Source organism: Leptodactylus fuscus, chromosome 1 (assembly GCF_031893055.1).
Source record: "Leptodactylus fuscus isolate aLepFus1 chromosome 1, aLepFus1.hap2, whole genome shotgun sequence".
Taxonomy (NCBI): domain Eukaryota; kingdom Metazoa; phylum Chordata; class Amphibia; order Anura; family Leptodactylidae; genus Leptodactylus; species Leptodactylus fuscus.
The window spans coordinates 164,605,789-164,618,913 of record NC_134265.1 but is presented as its reverse complement, the minus strand read 5'-3'; the positions used below and the strand labels follow the sequence as shown (position 1 = coordinate 164,618,913).

The 13,125-nt window shown below is 40.4% G+C and overlaps 1 protein-coding gene across 4 annotated transcripts in view; it reads left to right on the top strand.

Annotated features, from left to right (window-relative positions):
* The window catches only part of PSIP1 (PC4 and SRSF1 interacting protein 1), a 47,750-nt gene extending 35,962 nt beyond the window's left edge, over positions 1-11,788 (top strand). For all 4 annotated transcript variants that reach the window (XM_075279520.1, XM_075279511.1, XM_075279527.1 and 1 more), the window contains exons 12-17: positions 486-535; positions 620-690; positions 1,738-1,839; positions 3,028-3,244; positions 5,311-5,410; positions 9,640-11,788. In XM_075279520.1, coding sequence (XP_075135621.1) covers positions 486-535; positions 620-690; positions 1,738-1,839; positions 3,028-3,244; positions 5,311-5,410; positions 9,640-9,688 — 589 coding nt within the window. In that variant the 3' untranslated portion in view covers positions 9,689-11,788. The remainder of the gene's footprint in view (positions 1-485; positions 536-619; positions 691-1,737; positions 1,840-3,027; positions 3,245-5,310; positions 5,411-9,639) is intronic.
* The last annotated feature ends 1,337 nt before the right edge of the window (positions 11,789-13,125 follow it).

Below are 13,125 nucleotides of genomic sequence, written 5' to 3'. Positions count from 1 at the left end.
TGTACCTATGGAGGTTAAAGTATAAGAAAATGTTATAAACGTAATAATTAAATATATACTTTGGGTGGTTCATAATACAGTAATTTATAATGTGCAAAATATAACTGAAGTGATCCCTCCCCTATCCTAATTTTTCTCTGCATAGACACAACCTAGCACCAGTGAGAGGCCGAAACCACTCTCACTCTAAATACAGAAACTAGGGAAAGGCAAAAAAAAAAATGCAGGACTTCACAGAAAGGATCCAAAACTTTTCATATATTACAAAATGTATTAATGACATACTGCCTGAAAATCAAAAGTTGTGAAAGTTTACTTATGCTTTAAAACACTATAAAGGTTTCTGCATCTTGTTTGCCAGTGGAAGGAAAACAGAAATCCTTGCTTTACCATGTCATATACAACTACTGTGGGGGGGGGGGGGGGGGGGGTGTTTTAAGTTTTTTTTTTTTTTTCCTGAAAATGCCACATTTTCATCTTCACAGCAAAGAGGAGACAAAAAAAATTGAAGTGAAGAAGTTTGACAAGAAAAAAGGTTTGTTGTTTTTAACTATTTCTTACTTTTCTTCAATGATGCAGTTGATGACTTTATATTTTTTTTTTGTTTTAAACATTTCAGAGGTCTCCATAGATTCCAGACTTCAAAGGATACATGCCGAAATTAAGAACTCTTTAAAAATTGACCACCAGGTATGTTGCATTTAGGATTATCAATTTTGCTAGAATTTTGCTCAAGTTTCTGGTGTGTGAATGTTTGTTTTTACTACAGCAATGTTTAGGACTTTTTTTCTACCCTTCTCTCTCCGCTTTTGGCTAGAACTAACATGTATGTTTTTGTTGGAGTATTACTTTCCAAATTTTCTGCAACCCCATACTTCGTTAATGAATAATTAAAAAAAAAAAAAAAAACTCCTTAAGTCTTTGTACATATTTGCCAATAAATATAACTCTTCTAGTAATGACTTATTTATGCTAGGTCCACACTAGCATTTGGGTTTTCATTCTTTGGGGACCCTAAAGAGGTAAAATCTATCTGCTTAAGAAGTGGTTACATCCATAGACTATAGCTGGTTCTGCCAGAAATGGCAGAGGGAACTCCTTGCAGGACTTTTCTCTCTCCTAGGTAAAGGGGTATCTGGGACTGAGAAGCTTAATCACTAGTATGAGCCTAGCGTTGGTTATTCCTTTCTATCAGAAAATTCGGGATCTTCTCACCATTTGAGTCATGTAATCTCAGGGTGAGCCCAACACACCTTGATATGGCTTTCTGTTCTCTCAAGGAGTTACCATCTCAGGCAACAGAACTTTCTGATTCAAGCAGCATGGACTGTACTACACAGGCTGTCAATGGGAAGGGGGGAGGGAGGAGAGAGTAGCATACTGCTGATATAAGACGGCTCATGTGACATGCCTGTAATGGAGATCATTGTTGCTTCTTTGACTTTACTCTCTCTCAAATAATGGAAAACCAAAAGAATAAAGAAAAGGTTAACGCTGTCCCCAGGCAGCAGTCAGGGCACAATCCTCTAGTCAATGGGAATGGACACTGAATCAGTCTGTGACTGTGCTGACAGTTTAATGTCTGTTGCTGCTATCCTAGGACTGAAGATGGCAACGGACATTGGTAACGGTAGTGTGACACTGTATAGAACCTTGCATGAAATTTTTTAGCAATTTGTTTGTATCCAGATTCAAATTGCTATTTATTCTGTTTTACATCTTTGTTTCTTAATTTAGGATGTAAATAGATGTATTAATGCCTTGGATGAGTTGGCCTCTCTCCAGGTCACCATGCAGCATGCTCAGAAGCACACAGATCTGATCACTACTCTGAAAAAGGTAAGTCCTTACTTTGTGGTGGAGATAATATAAAACCAAGCACACCGCTTTCCTATTATTGGGTGTGAAGCAATCCTTTGTATTTACTGACTTGGTACAAGTACAGTATTGTAGTGTTGAATTAACTTGTCGCGTGTACACAGCAGGTAATCTCTGGAGGCTGTACCTAAATTAATGTTTTGAGGTTGTCTGTGCAGTAAATTGAGTAATTTTGCTCTTCTATTTATACCCATAGGTTATATGATTTCCACTTTAGTAAAACAAACCGAATACAGGGAAAATGCAGCCTTGTAGGCTTCAGTAAAGGCACTCCTGGTAGATGCTGTTCTTTGGGCCCACTTCACATAGGTCTAGCTATGCAGGATGGTGTAGAAAATATCAGAGGGAAACTGATGCCAGAATTGATCCCATGTTTTCCTATGGGAGCAGTTCTGGCATCTGTTGCACCCATTTTGATGCTGATTTTCTCCTTTTGCCATGTGGCCAACATAGCCTTACATGTTTTAAGATCTTAACTCATTTTTGACAACGTCGGTCACTGTACAAAGTGACAACGGTGAGTTTGGACTATATATGAGTCAGAAGCAGGTTAAATTCTATGGTTGCTTTGCTTACACACAGTTCATGATTTGCCTCTCAATGGAATATTACAGAAGTATTGAGGTTTTAATCTTGATGATTCTGAAGATCTAACAAGCTGGTCCATTCATGTCACTGTTTTCTTGCCTGCAAGGTTTATGCTTATGTAGATGTCTATATTGGGCTCAGTAGTTTCCCCCCTCAAGACAATATGGAAGCAGTCATGCGTTTTTTCCCTTGGAGACATTTCCTCTCAGCCACAGTGGTTTGCCTAGCCTAGAAATACAAGCAATTAAATTAAATCTATTTTGTTCACAATTTCAAAACTTATTCTAATTTTCTTACAATGAAATCTGTTAGCCCTGCCCCAAAGTATTATATATTCCATGAAGGCTTTCCTCGAATGAATATATATAGCTAGAGAAAAGATGGCAGCGCCTATTAAACAGTGCAACGAGGAAAGGTCCCCTTTAATAAAGGCTGGTGATGGATTCTGTTTATATTTCTTCTATATGGCTTGTGTCTAGTATGAATTCCAAGTTAAACTGCTCAAATTGAAATTCTAAGTGGTCATGTGTGGGTTTGTTTGTTTTTTTTGTTTTTTTTCAGATTCGAAGGTTTAAAGCCAGCCAGGTGATAATGGAAAAGGCAACAATGCTTTACAATAAGTTCAAGAACATGTTCCTTGTTGGTGAAGGAGACTCTGTAATAACCCAAGTCCTTAATAAGTCATTAGCAGAACAGCGGCAACAAGAGGAAGCCAATAAAAGCAAGGACCCAGGAAAAAGGGGACCTTTTAAGAAAGTGGAAAAAGAACAGACCTCTGGTAATTTTGGCCGTTTTTTGTACTGTGAACAATAGTGACATTATTCTCTTTAGCAGTCTGAAGGGGTTATCCTCCTTTTTGGAAAATCGATGGCTCCTGTTGATCAGCTGTCCTGTGACAGTGTGTCTCCCTGTAACATTTACATGCTGTGTTTGCAGCTCTGATTTGCTGTACAATGTGTAGTGGCAAACTTAGGTACAGTAGCAGTGTCCTGATATACTACTGCAGCACTGCTAACGGCATGTAAACTTTGCTCTGATCTGTGTTGTCCCAGAAAAGTTGATATCCTGGGATCCTGATTTTTGTGCCCCTGCAGATCTAATATTGATGGCATACCTTGAAGAATGGTCCTCCAATATTCCAAAAGTGGATAACCCCTGTAAGCAGGTCATGGTCATTGTAAAATGATCAGTTACGGCTCAGCACCCATTTTATTCACATGTCATGTGTTGCTATGATCTTGTAAAATCACAGCACATTTGCATACAATATGCTACTTGCAGTAGTAGAGGGGGAAGTAAGTGTTTATTTTTGTAATGGTTTACAAAACAACCCACTTTGTCAATTACTGCTTTGTTCAATGCATGGATCCCACAGTGATGGAGCAGCAAAAAGAAATCTTGTTCAGCACACCTAAAAGATTGCCAAAGCATTAACCTTTTCATGCAAAATGATGTACTTGTAAGTCATTGGGCACGATTGACTGTATGGAGAGCGCTCAGGAACTGAGCCCTCTACATGCACAGATGATGCTAGCTATATAATACACCATAACTGTTTGCAGCTGTTAATCCTTTTTAGATTAAAAAAAAACACAACCACAGCATCCAAACTACACAGGTGACATGGGCTGCCAGTACGTCCAAGCAGAACTCAGCAGCTGTACGGGATCGTGCAGCCACTGAAACTGAGAGCCGGCTGTAACTTCAGCAGGATCTCCAAGAGAGAAAGTAGGGAGGGTTTATTACCTTCCCTGCCTTCTCGATCGTTGTGTATACAGTGTTCATTGAGCGCTGTATATACATACAAACCCCATTTTCTCCATTAAAAAGTTTTCCATGTTTTAAAAAATAATAATGAAGTACACATTTGGTATTGCCACGTCTGTAACAATCTGACATATGATATTACAATATTTCACTCTCCTGATGAATGATGTAAAAAATGCCCAAATTGCCACTTTTGTTTAACCCGCTATGCAAAAAAAAAAAACGTATAGAAGGTGATCAGAACAAGTCGCTCGAATCCTAAAGTATCAATTAAATATTTACATTATCCCGCAAAAGAGCCACCGCACAGCTCAATTGATGGAGCAATAAAAAAAGTTATGGGTTTCAGAATATAGCAACTCCAAAACTAATGCTTTTCTTCAGAGGCTTTTTTAGTGTCCTAGTAGTAAGACCTTTATAAAAAAAAAAAAAAAAAAAAAAAAAAAACAACCCTGCAAAAAAAACAAGCCCACATATGGCTATGTCAACATAAAAATTAAGTTGAGGGTATTGCAAAATGAGGAAAAGATGAAAAAAATGCTTTGTCCTTAAGGGGAAGACACTTCTATCTGTAAGATAGGGGAGAAGTACCGGCTCATCTGGGTTAGTCAGATCCCCAGCAATCAGCAGACTTGGGGCTTGAAAATTCCTCTAACTGCTTCATGTGAAAATAGTTGGGTGTACATGCGTGGCTTACGCTTTGTTCACTTAGGGCTTCCATGACATCACACTCCATCATCCCCCATAATGAGTAGAGGCCACATGTGCACCCCTGCTGCATTCCTGAGGAACATTCAGAACTTTCTGGTTACTGTTCTACTTGCTGGGGATCCAACCACTGAACCCTTTCCAGTGATCAGACAAATATCCCATGTCCATTAAATGGGAGATTCGTGTCATTACTGGTGCAATTATGTCTGTCTTCAGGGTTTTTTTTGTTCTACTTTTCTGGACATCTGCACATGCTTCTATTGTGCACATATCACTGTGGTGCAACGCTCTTACTAGCAGACACTTGAAAGTATATAAATGAGGTTTGGCCAATCTTCATTGCTTGTTCAATGTTCTGTTCTTTAGATACAAAAGCAGTAAATGGTGGCCGAGATGCACAGGAACAAGTACAGCATAATGGGGACAGTGGTGAGGAAAACGAGAAGGAGGACAAAAGTGCTAAACGGTAAACTGTCTGATTATAGAATGGTCTGTTGCAAAGTGTGACTGAATATAACATACACACATGTATGGTGAGTGTGACTGAGTGGCAGCACCAGACACAGCCACCTGTACAGACAAGTCACTGTGCATACATGAACATAAAGGGCATGCCACTCTTGCAGACATTTATTTATTTTAAATAACTGATGGTCAAATCTACAAAACCTATTTCTAAATTGCATATGTTGTAATATTTTAGTTTAAGTTGTGCATTTCATTTCCAGAGGTCATTCTGCCAGGTCCAAATCATAGAAAACAGAAGATTGATAGCTGAATAATACATGGTCTAGATTACCATTTTACCGTATTTTCCGGCGTATAAGACGAGCCCTTTCCATTTAAAATATAGACTTTGGGATATACTTACCGTATAAGAAAATAATCATTGGTCTCAGTTTGGTGCCATCAGCTGTACATGCTAATACCACTGTAACTTCTCATGCCCTGTTGTTTTAATTAAAATAGTTTCATGCACTTTGTGCACAGGTTTGGCATCCATGGATGGAAAGCGACACCCACAACATGCTGTATTTTTCATTCTGATGTTAGGAGGTATTCAGGGTCTAAACTAATGTGATGGATGCCAGAAGAAATACTATAGAAAGAAATAGGATCAAATCTAATTTCAGATCCCGCTCCTGCAGTGAAACCATGCAGGAAGAGAAAAAGGGGCGGGCCAGATGGGTGAAGGAGGCGTGGTTTTCTAAGCAAACTTGAAAACACACCTCCTTCACCCGTCTGGCCCGCCCCTCCTCCCCTGCCTGTGTGGCTTCATTGCAGGAGCGACATCTGAGAGGCAGTGAAGGAGGGGTGGGCCAGACGGGTGAAGGAGGTGTGTTTTCAAGTTTGCTATGCAAGAAGAGAAAAGGGGGCAAGCCAGATGGGTGAAGGAGGCGTGGTTTTCTCAGTAAGCTTGAAACCACGCCTCCTTCACCCGTCTGGCCCGCCCCTCCTTCCCTGCCTTTCAGATCTTGTAATGAAGCGACACAGGAGGGAAGGAGGGGCAGGCCAGACAGTTGAAGGAGGTGTGTTTTTCTCGGGACAGTGCTGCTCTCCGTTTGCCATCCCCCAGGCTTTCAGGATGCCTCCAGTAATAGGATACAAGGGCCAGAGGGGTGTGCTCTGACTAGACCCGGCGTATAAGACGACCCCCTGACTTTGGAGAAAATTTTCAGGAGTTAAAAAGTTGTCTTATATGCCGGAAAATACGGTATCTTAAAATATACATGTTCATCCAAGACTTGCTTAAATTCATGTATTGTAAACTTCCCAACTACACCTGCTTGCATATATATATATATATATATATATATATATATATATATATATATATATATATATATATAAATACACACACACACACACTAGATTTAGTATTTATATTTTCAAAAAGGTTTAATTTATCTAACCATCTGACAGTATTTTATCTTTATTGGTTTCCAATTATTATAACCATAAATATGGGAATGTTCTGTGGTCTAGGACTTCACAAAAACACAGCCATGATTTCCTTAGTGTGCTAGGTTATCTTATCACGCATGTAGAGTCTATGCCTTGAAACCTAGCAAAGATTACAAGTGCCAGACCATGGTGGTGACCTTCTTTTGATCAGTTGCCAATGGATACAATCAGGATTGCAGGAGCTTCCCTGATGACAGGCTGCAGTTCAAAGAACTCTATGGAGGGGGAGCAGGAAGAGGAAGGGCTGAGAAGCAGAGAGAACCAGGCATTCTGGCACACATGACAATACATTTCTTACACTAGATTCACACTAGCATTGCCTCTGTTCTGTCAGATTGCCTATAGAACAGGCATATGGCTAAATAGCAGCACCATACTGACTAATGGGGTCTGTAGTTTTAAAACATAAACTGAAAACTGAGAGGACTTCTATCTACCAGACACTCTGCAGGCCCTCTATGACTGAGTCTCCAGCACAGATGTTACTGTGACCTTACCACAGCTTTAGTCACTTGTATACTGCCCACTCCTGCTATGACTTGCTGAGAAACTGTTCTAAAAATTGGCTATAGAGGACAACTCTTTCTGTTTCATGTTTCTCTGTGCTTGTCTCACTGGGCTCCTCCTTCTTCCCCTTCCCCATAGATCAGATTACATTAAGGTCTGAGTGAGCGAAACTATATTCACAGGAAGATAGATCTCTTAGGAGCTGGGAGCAAACTGCTCCTTTGACTGTTACCAGCTCCTCCCTTGCTTGGCAATTTCATTTTATATGATAATTACAAAGTTTCTTATATTCAATAATTTGTATACGTACACATTTTAAACTTGTACCTTAATTTAAAGTATCACTTCAAAATTGCACAAAATGCAGGTACTTGCTGGGTAACTGTAGGTTCATGTTTTAAAAAGAAAAAAAAAGGGTTTTTTTTAGTGGTAAAACTCGTAACAAATGATCACGCTCACAGACTTTACAGCTACTATTAATGGGGTTGTCCCATCACAAGGATCCGATCTATACTGTTAGTTTATGTGGATTTAAGACTTTTCCTAAATGCATTGCTTTATCAAAACTGCTTTGTTTGGCCGCTATCTTAATTTATTCACTTCATTGTTTACACTCCGTTTCTATGGCCCTTGGGATTATTTGCTCATTTGTCAAGTGATGTAGCTGCCTGCTCTTGGGGGGGGGGGGGGGCTGGGAGGCTGGGAGCTGGGAGCAGCTCTGAGCTGTTTGTGTCTTTTAAGTAGTGGAGCTTCTCAGAGAGCTCCGGGATTTCTGAGCTCTTATCAGTCGGTTTAATTGAATTTGGCTGATAAGGGCTGAGATAGGGAGTCCGATACCTCTGTATGTAATGCAGACTGACTCAAATCCATCTCTGCTACATCAGCTTCACACTGTGGTAATTCATTTACAACCAATCCCGTGCAAGTGAAACCCTGCCCACCTATGTGCCAAGAGAAGCAGGAAGTGATGAGAGCACAACAGCTTGCAGGTTAGTGAACAAGCGTCATGGGAATACCCCTTTAATGCATTTCAGGCTCATCGTATTGCTTTCTTTCCTTCACATAGCTGGTGGGAAGAGATTTATGGCCTTAGGCCTTCCTAATAGATTGCCTTAAGCTATAAATGTGATGGGTAGTAAACATGTAGGTATTCTTTTGTGTACACAGCACTGCATTCCTTTAAAGGAGTATTCCCAACTCACCTGTTCACCAACTAGCAGGCTGTATGCTCTGTTCGCTTCCTGGTTTTCTCAGTAAATTGGTGGGTGGGGTTTCACTTGCTGTCTCCCAGACTAAGCCAGCTCTGCTATCTCTCTTCATAGCAGTACATGTTTGCAGTCAGTAATGAGGGATGGTTGTAAATAAATGTAGCACAGTATCACTGGAAGATGCACAGTATGTAGCAGAGCTGGATTTGATAGGTGATGAGAATCCCAAATTTACATGCTACAGGGCCAAGAGTCAGCTTGCAATAAACTCCGTTTTAGGTCTGTTTTTACATACAGAGGTAACAGACTCCATGTTCAGCCCTTATCAGCAAAATTCAATTAGCTGACCTGATAACTGGAAGAAGGAGATAAACAGCTCAGAAATACAAGCAGCGAGCATTCAGCTCCCCCTCCCCTCCTGAGAGCAGGGAGCTAAGTCACTTGTCCTAGGTGGAGAAATAAGACCATCCCCAGGTCCCTGGTTATGGAAACTCAGTGTAAACAATAAAGTGAATAATCTCAGCGGCCAAACAAAACAGTTTTGCTGAAGCAGTGTATTTAGGAAAAGTCTTAAATCCACTTAAGCTAGCAGTATAGATAGGATCCTTGAGATGGGACAACCCCTTTAAAAGGATATTCTTTCCAGAAATTCAGGGTATATACAGAAGATATCCTATAAATATCTGATGTGGATTCCCCCTTCCAAACTACTGCAGCAAAGAGAGAGAGCTGTACATGTGCAGCTGTCTGCAGTCAATTCTATGGGAATTCTGAAATAGCTGAGCGGAGTCTGAATGGACAGAAATGTGCATAGCCAGCTCGAGCAGACCGCTCAAGACTTCTAAATAAACATCAGTAGTCCTGCTCTTCTGCTGAGATGTTTAAGGCTGCAGGGTTATCAGCCGCATATTGCCCTGTGTGAACAGGATGGGCTCTACTACCATTATCTTCCCCCGTAATGTTTTGCTGTATTAAACTAACACTGAATTTGTTTCCATTACTTTTTGGTGCCCAGAACGGAGGTCAGCAAACACGCCAGTGATGACTCTGCCTCTGACAACTAGTTGAGGAAGAAGATCCAGCATTTTGAGAGAACGTTTGTGGTGGTTTGACAACTGACAATTTTAGACTGCTCAGTGTTTTAAATCTTTTGTATCTGCAGTATTTTGGAGTTTGGAATGGAAGACCTTGTTCAGTGGCAGCAGAAAACTTTTATTGGATTTTTTTTTTTTTTTTTTTTTTTTTCATTTTTCACTTTTTCAGCTGTTCTAATAGTTCCTACAGTTGCGCTGCCTTCCTGGAACTTTTTGCTTACATGGTATTTAGGTACAGTACACCATTAATCCATTCCATACTTGCTTGGTTTAGTTAACATCTCCATTGTTGCAGCCAGAATGGCATGAGGCATGCACTGAATTCTGATTCCTAACTATTGGATATATTACAGGCTACACTTTTTTTTGGGGACATTCTTTGCAGCAAATCTTGCTTTTGATCATATGATTTAACACCTTTACTGCTGTAAACTAAAAATAAGACAAGTAAGGCATTCATCTGATCTTATTTGAAGAAATCTAGAAAAGTATGTGTAGCAGTTTTATGAAGAGAACTAGAAGACACCTGGTACCAGCACAAGAGAAGACCCATCTGAAAAGCAATACTGTTATTAAAATATTGTAAACTGCACAGTTACTTGCATTCCATTTTTTTTTTAGCTTGTTCATCTGAAGCTATCACTGTTTGCTCAGTTTTTGTTTCCAAAAAGATTGACGTATATTTAATGAGTATTCCCAGAGTGCAATTCATTACTAAATATACAGAACTCTGATAAGGTATGTAGATTATGCCAGAACTTTATGTACATTGACTCCTACTTCATACAAAGTCATGACCATCTTCAAAATTCTGCTTTGTTTTTTAACAAGGTGAGAAGGGATATTCTATTATGGCAAATCCACAGAATGTTAAGTCTATCAGCTGAGTCTTATCTTTGAGACATATTCCTATCGATCTCCAGAAAGTGGGTATCTTGACCCCAACTTTCAGTTGGAGCTATACAACCAGTACCCACTAAATACGCTAGAAGTGTCTGAGAGTAACCCTATAAGAGTCTACCTTCCTCTGTTGTACCTTGGATATTTCCCCTCCCCCCAAATGCTCTATATACTGTGGAATATCAGGTGTTATAGTAAAGGGGATGTCCGATTCTTTATTTAATACTGCTATTGAGGTAACCAGAAACATTGAAAATAAAAATACTTGTCCCCTGGCTGTGGTTTGTATCAGCAAAAGCTCAATTTGTATACAGGTCCTGGGCTGTTTTTGGGGGGGTTTTTATGTACGGTAGATTGTGAGCCCCCACATAGAGCTCACAATGTACATTTTTCCCTATCAGTAAGTCTTTGGAATATGGGATGGAAATCCATGCAAACACGGGGAGAACATACAAACTCCTTGCAGATGGTTTTTTTTGCCCTTGGCGGGATTTGAACACCAAGGCTGCAAGACTGCAGTACTAACCACTGAGCCACCGTCTGGCCCCAGGTCCTGGGCTGTTTGTGCCAGATGACTGCTGCAGCCATGTACAGGTTTGGGGAGAGTAGGACTGCTTTAGGGGCCCCTCAACAGCGGCATTAAATATTCAAGTTGGAACACTCCTTTAATGCAAATTTTAAAAAGTTGGTTCTGGAGATTGTAATGGATCTGCTGCCCCACAAGATGTCAGTGTTCAGCCATGCAAAAATATTTATGCACATGTTTGTAGTCTTACAAGCAGACAAGAGTAAACTTGGTTAAGCAGAAAAGTACTCTGGTCTCTTTAAAGCTTCCTTCACTTATGGATCCATTAGTTTTAGTCTTCTATGTTTTTTTTAATAGAGGCTGTATGCTGTAGAACTCTAATACCTGTATTCTGTATGATTCCATGTTGTATTTGTGCAAACAACTAAGAAAATGTTGATTTATATTTTTTATATAGCAGTGGAAATTGGTAGGAAAGTGTACTTGAAATTCAAAACTTTTTTTAAATACAGATTTAGTTCATTTTTAAATGGTTGTATACTGTGCAAATTAAGCCTGCTATGTAAATATAATGCCGCGTCTGAGATTTTGATGTGCTTTTGTATTGAAGGCTTAAATAAATATTGTAAAGATGTTTGGTCAAATTTTTTTTCCCCCTATCATAGTGTTATGCCTTGTACGCCTTATACTAACCATCACAACCTTATACTCTGACATGGCATGTTAATATGTAAGTTTACACAGTGTTCTGTACCAAGTCTTGTGGCAGGAACCCACCTCAGCAACAGATTCTGCTGGGTCCTGCTCAATCTTGCTCTGGTTCCAGACTTCCCCCTATCTGGGCTCAATCATTGGAGGAATGCTGACACTGCTTTAGCATTCTGTCATGTGGGTGGGAACTGAAGAGAAATGAGGCAGATGTCTTCTTGAAATTCCTGTTCACTTTATGCCACTAAGTTATCTTGTGATCATTGGTCTCTTGGTTTAAACTAGCATGCATTATTCAAGGTGTTGGTGTGAGAACCCCCTTACTGTATAGCAGAGGCTCCCCCAGTGCCCTGATTAGATTTGCAGAGCCCATTAGGGGAAAGGCAAAAGTCTGTGTTCTGCAACCCCCACGGTCAGTCTGATTCTGTGACGTTTGACTACATGAAAACACAGAGAGGCTCTTCTGATAGCATGAATAGAGGCCCAATTAGGAACCGACAAGTCCAAATATCCCAAGGCGAAGAGGGCCTCTGGAAGGTCATTGTCGTCTGACAACGCTTGAGTCTATTTGGAAAGAGACCAAATGGAAACAGTCATCTGTATGGAACGTAATCCGGAGGGTGTCAGTGAGCAGTATCATATCACGTTGCTTGGTTAGGGTGACCTGAGCATATAGTTAACATTCTGCAGCGTAACAGTACAGAGTTGTAATGGTACATGTACTGTGCCTATGGCATTGCTTCCAACACTCCTACACTCACCGGCAACTTTATATTAGGTACACCTGTCCAACTGCTCGTTAACACTTAATTTCTAATCAGCCAATCACATGGCGGCAACTCAGTGCATTTAGGCATGTAGACATGGTCAAGACAATCTCCTGCAGTTCAAACCGAGCATCAGTATGGGGAAGAAAGGTGATTTGAGTGCCTTTGAACGTGGCATGGTTGTTGGTGCCAGAAGGGCTGGTCTGAGTATTTCAGAAACTGCTGATCTACTGGGATTTTCACGCACAACCATCTCTAGGGTTTACAGAGAATGGTCCGAAAAAGAAAAAACATCCAGTGAGCGGCAGTTCTGTGGGCGGAAATGCGTTGTTGATGCCAGAGGTCAGAGGAGAATGGCCAGACTGGTTCGAGCTGATAGAAAGGCAACAGTGACTCAAATAGCCACCCGTTACAACCAAGGTAGCCAGAAGAGCATCTCTGAACGCACAGTACGTCGAACTTTGAGGCAGATGCGCTACAGCAGCAGAAGACCACACTGGGTGCCA